Source organism: Bufo bufo, chromosome 6 (genome assembly GCF_905171765.1).
Source record: "Bufo bufo chromosome 6, aBufBuf1.1, whole genome shotgun sequence".
NCBI classification, from domain to species: Eukaryota; Metazoa; Chordata; class Amphibia; order Anura; family Bufonidae; genus Bufo; species Bufo bufo.
This window is the reverse complement of record NC_053394.1, coordinates 385,831,797-385,846,636: the sequence shown is the minus strand read 5'-3', so window position 1 is coordinate 385,846,636 and position 14,840 is coordinate 385,831,797. Positions and strand designations below refer to the sequence as shown.

Genomic DNA, 14,840 nt, shown 5'->3' with positions numbered 1-14,840 from the left:
CCAAAATCTGCTATGGTACTCAATACCTTCTGTAAGTCAGAAATGGGGTTCTCCATGAACAAGAGTATGTCATCCGCAAAGAAAATAGCTTTTAGTTCAGCGTTCCCTATTTTCTCCTGGTATTTATGACCCCGGCTTCTCCTGACCTTTCTTTGCTTATCCCTCTGTACTGCGTTGTCCTCTTGGTTTTAACCCGGTCCGTTCACTATCCGTTATTTGTCTTGTCTGTCCTTCCCGCACGTATCCTAAGTTAGGGACTGCCGTCCAGTTGTCCCCTGTCATCAGGACTCGTGAGGCAAGTAGGCAGGGCCAGGGTTGAGGGTGGAGCGCAGTGGTCAATATCCTCCCCCTGTGTGTGTGTGTACGTGACCGTTACACCCATCCTATATAAGGATGGTATCTTGTATGATACACTCAAGGATGGGTGCAGAATTGTCCCCGGCGGTCCTGCACATTGGCTAACATGCTGTCTCCCTCATTTTTTACTAAAACTGCTTTTACCAGGAGCTCCTGGCTAAAATATCAGGGCTTCACTAAATGTGGAAGACATCCATGTAAGACCTGCAATTTTGTACACTGCACTACTACGTTTGAAAATGCAACACATACGGAAAATTTTAACATTAAAAGTTACATTAATTGCAATTCAACTGGTGTAATTTGTAATGTTGTGATCTTCTCTATGTAGGCTGTACTACTAGACAACTAAAAACACGAATACGAGAACATCTCAATTATGTGGCCAATCCCCAAGCTTTGGGGATTTCTAGCGCAGCGAAAAATTTTATCAATATGCATAATAGAAGTGTCAGCTACTTACGGATATTTGCTATTGAGAAAGTAACGCTTCCCTTTAGAGGTGGTAATCTGAAGAAAAAAATCCTCCTGAGGGAGGCTTATTGGATCTTCAGGTTAGGTACAAGGTACCCTGCAGATCTCAATCTTAAAAAATAATTAATGCTGTTATATCACTAATTGTCAATTTCTCCCTTAGATTTAATATTTATGATAATAATGTCATTCAGAGTCAGGAGCAGTTTTAACATCCACACCTATTTCACACTCGTAATACAGACATTCAATTTTGGTATTGGTGACTGTTCACACCTAGCAGTTTTTCAGCCGGTACCAATGTTGCCGGATTTTGTTAGGAGTTGTGCTCTGACTGTCACCGCCAATTCTGTGAGAATGTCTGACAGACGTCCTTCTCTACCTCTTGCATGATGTTCTTTGTTTTGGTTTCACTTTCTCATCTCATTTCCTTCTCCCAGGTGTCACCTATTTAGACTAATCCTCTTTCCTTTATATTCCCTCCCATACTGCCTCACTTTGCGGTTTATACTACTTCCTGGATTGCAGTGTTCACTGCTGGAGGCTTCTGCTGCTGCTTGTTCAGATAAGTCCTTTCATGTATTGTGTTTCCTTGCTGGCTTGATTCTAGGTGACCCTGACTCCCTTCGTATGAAGTGCAGGGAGCCGGTGGTCGTGTCCCCTCACTATTATAGGGTTTTCAGGTGTCACACAGTCTTAGGTACGTGGGCATACAATCGTCTACCTTTGAGACCCTTGTATGTGTTTAGCAGTCAGGGTGAGCTCTTAGGGTTTTATAGGGGTCCCCCTATATGCTCCTTAGTTTGAGATCAAGCCAGTTGAACGTTTATTCATAACTTCCAGCTATCTGCAACATCATCCGTGACACTGACATGGTTTTATGTATCCACTTTTTATGTCCCATGTATCACGTGGCATTCTCAATGCTACACTAGACAGCGGTGGTCTGTCTTTTTATGGTTTTTGTAGTATATGTTTTGTCATGTTTAAAAGGTGTTGGATTTGATACGTGGCAACCCAGGGGTTAAGTGGCTGTGTTTTCAGCAATTTTCCTTCCCTCCCCCACCCCTTTCCACCACTCCTCCCCCTGCTGATCGTACCTACTTAACCTCAGGTGTTGGGTCCACGTACCTAGGTTATGATTAAGAACTTCCAAGTTTGAAACATGTTAACCTGTGGTGGAGGTTGGTGAAGATTGAAGCATGTACTGTTATGCCGATCTACAATAAAGACGACCAATACTGACGGATGCTGGAGAATTTTCCTTCATTTTTCTGATTATACAAGGGACGGGTCCGGTCCTCTCAGTGCACCGAATACTTATTAGCTGGATAAACTTTTTTTTTTGATTACTACTCACCTCCTCATAAAAACAAATAAGGTTAGTCTGATAACTTCTGTCCTTGGTAAACCCATGCTGGTTATCACTTCTAATATTATTTATAGTCACATACTCCTGTATATAGTCCCTTAAGATTCCTTCAAACATTTTTCCCACAACAGAAGTTAAACTAACTGGTCTATAATTACCTGAGGAGGACCTTGATCCTTTTTTGAATATGGGCACCACGTTTGCCTTGCGCCAATCACTTGGCACTGTAACAGTCCCTAGAGAATCCTTAAAGTATTTTTTTTTTGGGAGTATTGGATTGTGGTCATTAATATCACCTTGGTGGCCCTATTTAAACTTTTCACTGTGTATTCAATTACCCCTTAATTCCACATTTTTGTTCCCTGTACTGCCTACTTTTACCTGTGCCTAAAATAGGGTTGCTAGGCATGGTCCGTCTATCTGTTGAAGGACGGAGCACGCTGCGTGCAGGGTCACATAACTGACAGCCAGGGACTGTAAGGGTGAGGGCAGTGGCGGCCATCTTAACTGAATAGTGAAATTGCAGTTTTATGCAGACTGGTTGCTAAGGGCTCAATCTTATTAAATATGGGGTAAGTCAGTCTAATAGTAACTGATTCTGGAATATCATGTTATTAGTAACTACATATATGAAAATTGAAATTAGGGTCTAAATGTGACAGTTATCCTTTAAAAGTTATAAATAGGTGCATAGCAATGACTGAACAGAGCTCTTTAAGCACTCTTGGGTGTAATCTCTGTATTACGTTACATGCTACCTGGGTTGGTTTTTGACCCGATATAACTCTGTTAATGAACCGGGCTTATATTTAACGAGGAAGTGGTGGCAGTCTACTGGGCTAGCAGGGCTCTGTCTAACCTGGGCAGTGAAAGTGCTCTCCTAGCCTGTCAGGGTTGTGAGCGAGTGATGTGCCATGCCGGAGGTAGTGTGGGCCACCCTCTCTCACTCCCTCTGCCCGTGTGGACAGGGGCTGTCTGTGTAAAACAGTTCCAAGCTGACCTTATGTACTCTGAGGGAGGGCATAACAAGTCTTTGTAACCAGTGCTGAAACCATACTGCGTGATCCTGACGTACAGTAACGTCAGGCAGGGCCTGCGAGGTGCGGTCATACACAGAGGGTTGTTTTATCCCTCCTTGATAACATTAGCAGGCCTCACCTGCGATCACCTCTGGCAAAACACAATACATGTAGTGGAAGGGTGTTGACTGGCAGATCCCACTACCAAACCTGTACCCCAGTCCACATGAAATCCAGCCCAGAACAACATCTAGTTAAAACTGTCTCAGCAAACTACACTTTGCTGAAACCACTGCAGCTTTCCGAATTTCAGTTATCTCACCCAGCTGAGGTATCTGGGTCGGATATACACGCCTCCCAGCCCTTATACTGTACACATCACCACATATCCCCCGTCACCATTTTATTCAGACCGGAGGTCTGAGCATTTTTTCCCCATCACACAGTGTCCTTCGAAAGATGTGGCCAGTGTCACACTTTTCCCTTTATTTTCCCACACCCATTTTTGTCACAAAAATCAGTTTTGTACCCCACAACCAGTATTTTATGGGAGTCGGCCTTCTGTTCAGGTGCCTGACTGTCTGTTTACCCAGAGCAGACTTCGGGCCATGAACCGCCTCTTCTGCTTTCACAGTGCGAATTGGTTGTGACACATTCTCAATCTCACTATGAGTGGCCACCAATGATTCCCGGTCTGTCCGGTACTCAATCCGGTTCATGTAATGAACCCACCCAGGTACTCCTTCATTGGCCTGGTTCACCTTCTATGTCATGTTACCTTTGTCAACACTGCACATGAGCTCATAATCTATTGAACACTGTGGAAACTGCTTATCTGCATCTGGTTCGTGTGGTACACCTTCTAGCACTGCCACACTTTCCTGCATATTTAGTGGGTTCCCTCTGCTGTGTGCTACCAACATTATCAATCAGCATTGTCAAATCACATACATTTTTACCAGCAAGAGGAGCTTCTTCCCCAATCACAGCCTGCAAAGGAAAAGGGGTGTCATCATCATCATACTGTATATTTCACATAACTACATTTTAATTATGAATTTCAATTAACTTCACATATTCATTCTGCGCTTCATCTGCACTATTGTTTTCAATGTTCATTTCCCTTACACCATCATTTAAAAGAACAGGTACAAGTTCTGCAGAAGTTTTGTCACTTGTTGCAGAATTGTCTCCTCTTCCACACAACTCAAGGGGAAATCACAACCCAACATTACATCATGCATGAGCCTATTTGCAACATCAAGTTCATAAGTCCCAGTTCCCACTGGAGTATCACACTCAGCGAGAGCCACAGGATAGTCTTTGCTATCCCCATGTATGTCCAGCACCCTTAGATTTTTGTCCAACACATAGTCCCTAGCTACCAAGCTGGCATGTACCAGGCTCACCTGGCTCCCTGCGTCCTACAACAATTGGACTACTGCCATTTACCACAATGTCACACACATTTGTCTTAACACCTACCGGCTCGGCACATAGTGACTGCCGCCGGCTCACACCACAGTTCACGGCTTCTGAGGTAGTAGGGCACTGGTCAGCAACATGCCCAACCTCCAGAGCCATGCTGACTGTCACATTTTCCGTCACACACACCATAACAGTAATGCTCTTACCCACAGACGTCACGGTTTCTGCGCTACCAAGTGCTATAAGCACATCTCCACAGAGGTCATCATCCTTCTCCTGGATGTTAGGAACCTCCAGCCCTTGGTTCCTGGTCACATCCAGGCTCCTCAGTGCAGCTGATGCCATGGGAAACGACTTGGCATTGAATCCATTCTTCCTTTTCAAGCAGAAGTGTCACACACTCTGCTGAAGACTTTTCCTCTGATTCTCCAACCGCACAATTTGAACACTTTCTCTGCTCCATAGCTGCCAAAACAACTGAAAGTCTCTGCCCAGTATGAATTCCACCTCCAGGGTCTCACATTTGAAGAGCTCCCACTGTACAGAGCAATAGTCCGTTACAAAGGTCAGAGACACAGTGGTATCTGTCTCTGGCCCCCTCTTCAGAAAGTCCAGAATGTCGGGCATGACCCGAGACACTTGTTGGCGGGATTCCCCCAATCACCAACTCGCAGGAACTTTTACATGTTTTGTTACATCTCCTGATCAAACGATCCTCCATTGCACAGTCCTCCAGCTGGCAACACTCCCAGAAATGGAGTCTTTTTGAGTTGTTCGTTCCTTTATTTTCAGTGAAAAAAAATACATGCAGCATCAATACCATCCTCTGATATCAACCAAAGTCTACGCGTGCGGTCCTTACTCATGACTGTGCCCAGACTGCTTAATTTATAAAAATGGATTCAAATTCCTCCTTCAAATGGGGGAGGGAAGATAGAATAGTTCAGGTGTAGACCTTACCAAATTAAGCTGCTCTGGGCATTACCTGTGAGGTACGTCTACTTGCAAACAAAAAGTGCAAAATAGTGTATAATACAAGACATAATAGTGAAATAAAATGAAAAACGGACCATTGGTATATTTTATAAAAACATGTTGATGCCTAAACCCCAAGTCTAAACCTTCTAGGGGTAAGCACACCAACATTCTCAAAACCGCAAGTTCTGAATACACCTCTGCACTTGACAGAAGCTGAATAAGTCCGCTATTAGGCCTCTTTCACACGGGCGAGTATTCCGCACGGATGCGATGCGTGAGTTGAACGCATTGCACCCGCACTGAATCCTGACCCATTCATTTCTATGGGGCTGTTCACATGAGCGGTGATTTTCACGCATCACTTGTGCGTTGCGTGAAAATCGCAGCATACTCTATTTTGTGCGTTTTTCACGTAACGCAGGCTTATAACATGGTTATAAGGGAAAATAATAGCATTCTGAATACAGAATGCATAGTACAATAGCACTGGAGGGGTTAAAAAAATAATAATAATTATTTAACTCACCTTAGTCCACTTGATCGGGCAGCCGGCATCTCTTCTGTCTTCTTTCTTTGCTGTGTGCAGGAACAGGACCTGTGGTGACTCACTCCGGTCATCACATGATCCATCACATGATCTTTTACCATGGTGATGGATCATGTGATGACCGGAGTGAGTCACCACAGGTCCTGTTCCTGCACACAGCAAAGAAAGAAGAAATAAGAGATGCCGGCTGCCCGATCAAGTGGATTAAGGTGAGTTAAATTATTTTTTATTTTATTTTTAACCCCTCCAGCGCTATTTTACTACACATTCTGTATTCAGAATGCTATTATTTTCCCTTATAACTATGTTATAAGGGAAAATAATACAATCTACAGAACACCTAACCCAAACCCGAACTTCTGTGAAGAAGTTCGGGTTTGGGTACCAAACATGCCGATTTTTCTCACGCGAGTGCAAAACGCATTACAATGTTTTGCACTCGCGCGGAAAAATCGCGCATGTTCCCGCAACGCACCCGCACATTTTCCCGCAACGCCCGTGTGAAAGAGGCCTTAGTCTGTGAGTGAACATAAATGTAGCAAGTGACATTTGGCATATATAAAATGACATCATATATAAAAGAGCAAACAGAAAGTGAGTTATATAGCATTAATGCAGATATACCGTAGTTTCAATAAAAATGCATCAACCCCTTTCTTAAATGTTTTATCTAAAAAGCCAGTTTTTAGTTTTCTTGCTGTACTGCCCACATAAAGTAAATCGCACTGTGTGCATTTGATAATGTAACTCCCGTGGTGTTACAATTAATGTAAGATTTAGTAGGGAATTAGTAGTGTGGTATGAGTCATGAAACATCTTAGTAGGTGCTACATAATTGCATGTCCTGCAGGGATGACTACCGCACCGTATTTTAACCAGTATATTATCTGTTTGCCCTTTTATATATGATGTCATTTTATATATGCCAAATGTCACTTGCTACATTTATGTTCGCTCACAGACTAATAGCGGACTTATTCAGCTTCTGTCAAGTGCAGAGGTGTATTCAGACCTTGCGGTTTTGTGAATGTTGGTGTGCTTACCCCTAGAAGGTTTAGACTTGGGGTTTAGGCATCGACGTGTTTTTATAATATATATCTATGGTCTGTTTTTTATTTTATTTCACTATTATGTCTTGTATTATACACTATTTTGCACTTTTTGTTTGCAAGTAGACGTACCTCACAGGTAATGCCCAGAGCAGCTTAATTTGGTAAGGTCTACACCTGACCTATTCTATCTTCCCTCACCCATTTGAAGGAACAGTTTGAGTCCATTTTTTTTATAAATTCAGCTTTCTGGGCATTCTGTGCAAGTCCTGAGTAAGAACCGCACGGTTCGAAACGCGTAGACTTTGGTTGATATCAGAGGATGGTATTGATGCTGCATGTATTTTTTCACTGAAAATAAAGGAACTAACAACTCAAAAATACTCTGGTGCTGGATCCAATGTTTTTCTGTTACAAGTATCGAGGTCTTACCTGTGGTTTCCATGCACGAAGGAGAGACTATCTAGGATAGAGAAGCAGGTGAGCTGGATTATTCTATTATTGTTTACTCCCAGCAATACTTTGTTGCACCTGATGGGCTCCACCAAGCGGCAGCAACTTCCACATAGGATTTCACAGTGACCCAAAAAAAAAAAAAAAATCTCCACAGGTCAGTCTCTTTCACTTGGGCATCCAGCCCTTTAAATCACCACAAGATTTCCTTGCAACACAGCAAAAGTGTCCAGATTTGCAACAGCAGCTTTAGGCCTCATGCACACGACCGCGGTGTGTTTTGCGGTCCGCAAATCGCGGATCCGCAAAACACCGATGGCGTCCGTGTGCATTCTGCAATTTGCGGAACGGCACGGACAGCCTTCAATATAAATGCCTATTCTTGTCCGCAAAGCGCGGACAAGAGTAGGGCACGTTATATTTTTTTAGCGGGGCCACGGAATGGAGCAACGGATACGGACCAAAACAACGGCCGTGTGCATGAGGCCTTATCCAGACATTGGGATTCCGGCCCTTTAAATTTCTCCAATACAACCTTCAGCAGCACATGCTCTTTTGTCATACCATCACCCCCAGTGACACTTTGCCTTTTAACTTTCTGTTGCCCCTAGCAACAACTGCTGTTGCCCTTTTTGCATGGACACTGCCCGCATTCTCCATCAATTGTAACGGATCGCTCTTTCTCATGGGGTCGCAATCACAGACTTTTCCTCTGACAACAGGGTTCAAGTCCAAAAGGTACTTTATTTCGGCACTTAGCACCATCACATAGAAAATAAACACCTGCCCGTCTGGGCTCTACCTAATACAGCTGCCCGTCTGGGCTCTACCTAATACAGAGCGCCATTCACACACAGAATTAGATCCGGCTTCCTCAGCCATATACTGTCCAGCAGCCTCCAGGTTGTGACCATACCCGCACCCATTGAAGGGGAGATGGTCCAGAAGTCCTCCCGACTGTGAACGTGTAACCCTCTTTATGTAGGCGTCGCTGGGCCCCCCAAACTTACAAAGCCTTGTGGCCCCTCAGCCCTCCTGGCTGAGGCCACACAGAGCCTCTCAGGCTTCCTCAGCCGTTCTCCCTCCAAGTCATACACAGAGGGTTGTTTTATCCCTCCTTGATTACATTAGCAGGCCTCACCTGCGATCACCTCAGACAAAAGACAATACATGTAAGGTGGTGGACTGGCAGATCCCTCTACCAAACCTAGTGTGGGTTTTGGTCTCATCACAGACACCGGACTTCTTAACCAGTGATGTCACTGTTATTACATGGGACACACTAGGGGCTGGGGCACATTCACATTAGAACAGAGAACACAATCATCACTAACCCTTTCTGGACATTCATTTTGTGGATACTACAACCAGTGGATTATCTTCCTCTCTAGAAAGACAGATAGTACACTTATTGCCAAAACAATATAACACAACCAGATAGAAATGTCAGATTGCTGCTAAACTTTGCATTCAGTTATGTCTCGGGCAGATATGTAAATGATTACAGTTGCGGTCTGATTAGACACTGGGTCTTGCCACAAGAGGCCATAAAAGTGCTTCCCAAACTATAGAAAGGTTCTCAGAGGCTACTTTTGGGTAGTGTACCTTTTGGTGAGATATCAGTGACTGCTAGACATGCCTCTACGGTATACCTAATTGATAGACTTTCAGAGGAGGGACATCATTTGACTAAGAGAAGCAGGATGGTCTCTTTTTTTTTTTTTTTAATCAGATCTTTTTTATTGAGCATTTACAATACACTGTTGTACAGATCATAAGCAGATATGATACACAGACATAGCTTTCATAAGGCTGACAGCAGACAGGTTATAAACAGTAATTAGCACTCAAATTTCCACCCATCCCCCCCACCCATCCCCACCTACCCCACTTTAGCACAAAAGTTGCAAAGAAACAATACTAAACATTTCTATTCAGACGTCGAAACGACAACAATGGTTCCCATAGTTTCTCAAATTTTGATGGGCATCCACGCTTCTGGTACACCACTATCTCATAACTTAACATCGTATCAACTGTACCTAAGAATTCGCCTAAGGTGGGCGGCGCTGTCTGTATCCAATGCAAGGCAATTAACTTTCTAGCAACATATAACACTCTACCTATTGCTGTTTTATGTACCTGACTAGTGGTCAGTTCAGAGACATAACCCAACACACACACTCTAGGGTCAGGCGGTATCCGTACCTCATATGCGTCCTGTATAGTCTGAGTTACCATTTCCCAGTATCTCCCTAGCTTCTCGCACTTCCACATCATGTGCATCAAGTCCGCAGATTCTACAGAGCACCTTGGACATTCAGCCGTAGGTCTAAAACCTATGTGGAACAAAAAAAACGGTGTCTTGTAGACCCTGTGGACTATGAACAGCTGCGAGAGTTTACGTCCTTCACTCAAGGAAGAGAGAGGTATCGCCTCCAGTATGTCAGACCATTGGTCATCTGTTAGTTCGCCTACATCTTTTTCCCACTTACCCCTAGCCGCCAGCGGATGTAATAGTAAAAACTTATCGAGCAGCAGCTTGTATATACAGGAGATCATACCTCTCTTCGCCCCTTTGGACAGAATCTGGTGCAATGCGATATCCCTCCCTGCCACCACAGTCGGACCCCTAAATGTGGAGTTGTATGCGTGTCTCACCTGAAGGTACTTATAGAAGTGGGTCCTAGGCAACTCATATACTTCTTGCAGCCTGGCGAAGGACATGAAATTTTTATCTTCCAGAAGGTGGCCTAATCTCAGGATACCCTTCCTTTTCCATGCTCCAAAATCAGACAAAGAGAGGAACTCCGACAGCACGGGATTGTCCCACAGTGGAGTGTATTCCGTATTGCCGACACCTCTTAGCTGCTTAACCCTGTTCCATGCGGACTGCATCAAGTATCCCAGATCCCCAATCGGACCACTTTTCCCGGCACCCCTAGTCTCCCGGAGCAACATTAGGTCACTAGACGACAAGCAATGAGCAAACAGCTGACATGTCACCTCACTCGGCTCCGGGTCCATCCACCCTTTAAAGTGTTGGCATTGTGTAGCCAGGAAGTACACCCAGGGGTTCGGCACTGCAAGGCCCCCTTCCGTTTTAGGATATTGCAACGTTTCAAGTTTAATTCTCGGTTGCCCCTTGCACCATATGAGCTCCCTGAAGGTAGCATTAATCTGATCAAATTTAGACTTCGACAGCCAGACCGGGGAATTGTGTAAAACATAGAGTAGCTGGGGCATCAACACCATTTTAATAAGATTCGCTCTTCCCGCCACCGACAGGTACAGTTTACACCATGCCTTGACTTTATTCCTAAATTTAATAACCAGCGGGTCAAAGGTAAGGCGCTCAAAGTCCCGAATTCTAGGGGATACATGAATACCCAAGTACTTAAAGGTTGCTACGCATGGGATATTTCTTTCTCGCACTGTCTGCGACTGCACTTGCCCGTCAAGCAGCATAATTGCAGATTTACCCCAATTTATAGTCAAACCCGACAAGGCACCGAAGCGGTCTATAATTGTCATAGCCGCTGCCAGGGATGGACCAGTGTCCCCTAGAAAAAGCAAAGTATCGTCCGCATACATCGCCACTTTATTGTTAACTGTTCCATATTGGAACCCCCGAATGTCTAAGGACCTGCGAATCGCTGCAGCCAATGGCTCAATCGCAACTGCAAATAACAGAAGCGACAACGGGCACCCCTGTCTAGTGCCCACGGCCCAGACAGAACTTGGGGGACACCCCACCATTCGCCCTAATACATGCTTTGGGACTAGAATACAACACTCGGACCCAGGATATGTACTCATCTCCAAATCCCATATGCGCCATAACTCTCCACAGGAATCGCCACCCGATGCTGTCAAAGGCCTTGGCCGCGTCTAAAGAAAGGATAGCTCTATCTCCAACATTTTCAGCTGGGAGTTGAATACTGGCAAACACTCTTCTTACATTGATTGACGTAGATTTCTGAGGCATGAAGCCTCATTGAATCTCCCTAAGCTGTCAAGGGAAGATAGTATGCGGTTAGAGGAGCCGATTGAGTTAGAAGAAATGAGGGCGGCACTGGGTGCGATGGCTAACGACAAGGCGCCAGGTTTAGATGGGCTTCCTGCGGAAGTATATAAGACCTTTGCGGAAGTGCTGCTCCCGGAACTTTTGAAGGTATTCAATTATTCTAGAGAGGGGGGGGGGGGGGTTGCCTCCGTCTATGCAGGAGGCGCTCATTGTCGTCATTCCTAAGCCGGACAAGATCACTCTCTCCCGGACTCATATAGACCGATCTGTTTGCTCTCCACTGATGTTAAGTTGCTTACGAAGGTATTGGCCACGCGTCTGTCTAAAGTGATTTTGTCTATCATACACTCTGATCAGACTGATCAGAGTGTATGATAGACAAAATCACTTTAGACAGACGCGTGGCCAATACCTTCGTAAGCAACTTAACATCAGTGGAGAGCAAAGAGATCGGTCTATATGAGTCCGGGAGAGAGTGATCTTGTCCGGCTTAGGAATGACGACAATGAGCGCCTCCTGCATAGACGGAGGCAACCCCCCCCCCCCCCTCTCTAGAATAATTGAATACCCTCAAAAGTTCCGGGAGCAGCACTTCCGCAAAGGTCTTATATACTTCCGCAGGAAGCCCATCTAAACCTGGCGCCTTGTCGTTAGCCATCGCACCCAGTGCCGCCCTCATTTCTTCTAACTCAATCGGCTCCTCTAACCGCATACTATCTTCCCTTGACAGCTTAGGGAGATTCAATGTATTCAAAAAGGCGTCGATCTCCTCATCTGAACATGACACCTTAGAAGTATACAGAGAGGAATAAAAATTATTCAGTATATTTAAGATGTTTTCAGTATCACGCCTCAAGACGCCATTGGAATCTATCAGGCCAGTAATACATTGCGAACCTTGCTGAGCTTTCGCTATAATCGAGAGCATATGACCTACACTCTCCCCTTCTGTAAAAAACTGTTGCTTGTAAAACAGCCGTTTCCTCTCCGCTACCTCCAAGAGGTGACATCTCAGCTCCTCCTGCCTAGTCTTTAAAGCATTGCTTGTTAGGTTAGATGGGTTCAGCACAAAGGCTTCCTCCACTAGCTTCATATTATTATGTTTCTGTATATCAAGCTCTCTAGATTTAGATTTAATCCGACTGACTGTTTTAATTAGGGAGCCCTGAGGAAGGCCTTCATCGCTTCCCAAACAACTATCGGTGATGCAGTCCCCTCATTTATGCGAAAATATTCCCTAAGGGATTGAAGCGTATCAGACGTATAACCCATCAGTGTTAGCCAGAAAACGTTCAAACGCCAGTATTTAACTAGTGATGAGCGGGAGGTGCCATATTCGATTTCGCGATATTTCGTGAATATTCGCATGAATATTCGTGTTATATTCGTCGAAATCGAATATTCGCAATTATTCCAATTATCGCGAAATTATTTTTTCGCATATTGCGAATATTTATCTTGATAGTATAAGGCAACGTTCCTATGCTAATGACTATGGCTAGGCTAATATGTGTATTTTACGAAATTTCGTAATATTGCTCTAACTTCGTCTCTTAGAATATTACGAATATTCTAAAAGACGAAGTTAGAGCAATATTAAGAACATTTGCAAAAGTCGAAATTGCGATGCGAGTAATATAACACGAAATAGTCGCATGAAGATTTAAACTTAGCACTGCTATATTCCATATTCTAGCCTAATATGGAATATAGCTGTGCTAAGTTAGCACTGCTATATTCCATATTAGGCTAGAATATGGAATATAGCTGTGCTAAGTTGAAATCTTCATGCGACTATTTCGTGTTATATTACTCGCATCGCAATTTCGACTTTTGCAAATGTTCTTAATATTGCTCTAACTTCGTCTTTTAGAATATTCGTAATATTCTAAAAGACGAAGTTAGAGTAATATTACGAAATTTCGTAAAATACACATAGATTGTATTTAAGCTAATATACTGCTATAGTAATAATTTTTAATAGTGTACATATTTTACAAAACTTAAGTTCAGAAGAGGCAAAAAAAAATTACAGGAAAAAAAAGGGATTATAGCACTATATTAGCTAAATTACAATCTATATGTGTATTTTACGAAATTTCGTAATATTGCTCTAACTTCGTCTTTTAGAATATTCGTAATATTCTAAGAGACGAAGTTAGAGCAATATTACGAAATTTCTAAAAGACGAAGTTAGAGCAATATTAAGAACATTTGAAAAAGTCGAAATTGCGATGCGACTAATATAACACGAAATATTCGCATGAAGATTTCAACTTAGCACTGCTATACTCCATATTCTAGCCTAATATGGAATATAGCAGTGCTAACTTAGCACAGCTATATTCCATATTAGGCTAGAATATGGAGTATAGCAGTGCTAAGTTGAAATCTTCATGCGAATATTTCGTGTTAAATTACTCGCATCGCAATTGCGACTATTGCGAAATTTCGTAAAATACACATATAGATTAGATTGTAATTTAGCTAATATGGAATATAGCAGTAAGTTGAAAACGCCACTGACTGGAGCAGCCAGGAAGCCAGGAATCCAAAGGACAGGTAAGAACAACTTTAGGGAAGTGGGAAAGAAAAAAATATAATAATAAAAAAAAAAAAGAAAAAAAAACGAATATTCGATTTCGCGAATATATAGAACGATATTCTAAATATTCGCGAAATCTCGAAATTGCGATATTCGAGAAAAAAATTCGCAATTCGAATATTCGCGCTCAACACTATATTTAACCCCCGGTCTGGCTGTCTCAGAAATGTCAAGGGCGACACTAAATATGGAGTGGTCCGACAAGGTCCTGGCAAGATACTCTGAGTTCCGTATAAGCGGAAACATGTGAGCATTCACCAAACCCAAATCTATGCACGACAGGGAGCCATAAGTCGAGGAGCAACACGAGTACTTCCTGTCTAAGGGGTGGGTCTCCCTCCATATGTCCGTCAGTCCTACTTTCCTCAGTAGCCTCGCAAACGGAGTTTCACCCGTACTACTATCACTAGATGTGACCTGGCATCTATCAAGCGAGCTGTCGAGCACATTATTAAAATCTCCCACTATTAGCATTGGAAGCTCAGAAAACTCTGCCATAAACTCCATAAGCTTTCTTAAAGGCACCGAGGA

General features: G+C 43.5%; 1 protein-coding gene across 1 annotated transcript in view; it reads left to right on the top strand.

Moving 5' to 3' along the window:
* Positions 1-14,840, top strand: part of LOC121003515 — a gene marked incomplete at its 5' end in the record, with an annotated part of 1,598,977 nt that overhangs the window by 1,247,204 nt on the left and 336,933 nt on the right. Inside the window, 1 exon segment of the mRNA XM_040435417.1 lies at positions 8,038-8,055. Coding sequence (XP_040291351.1) covers positions 8,038-8,055 — 18 coding nt within the window.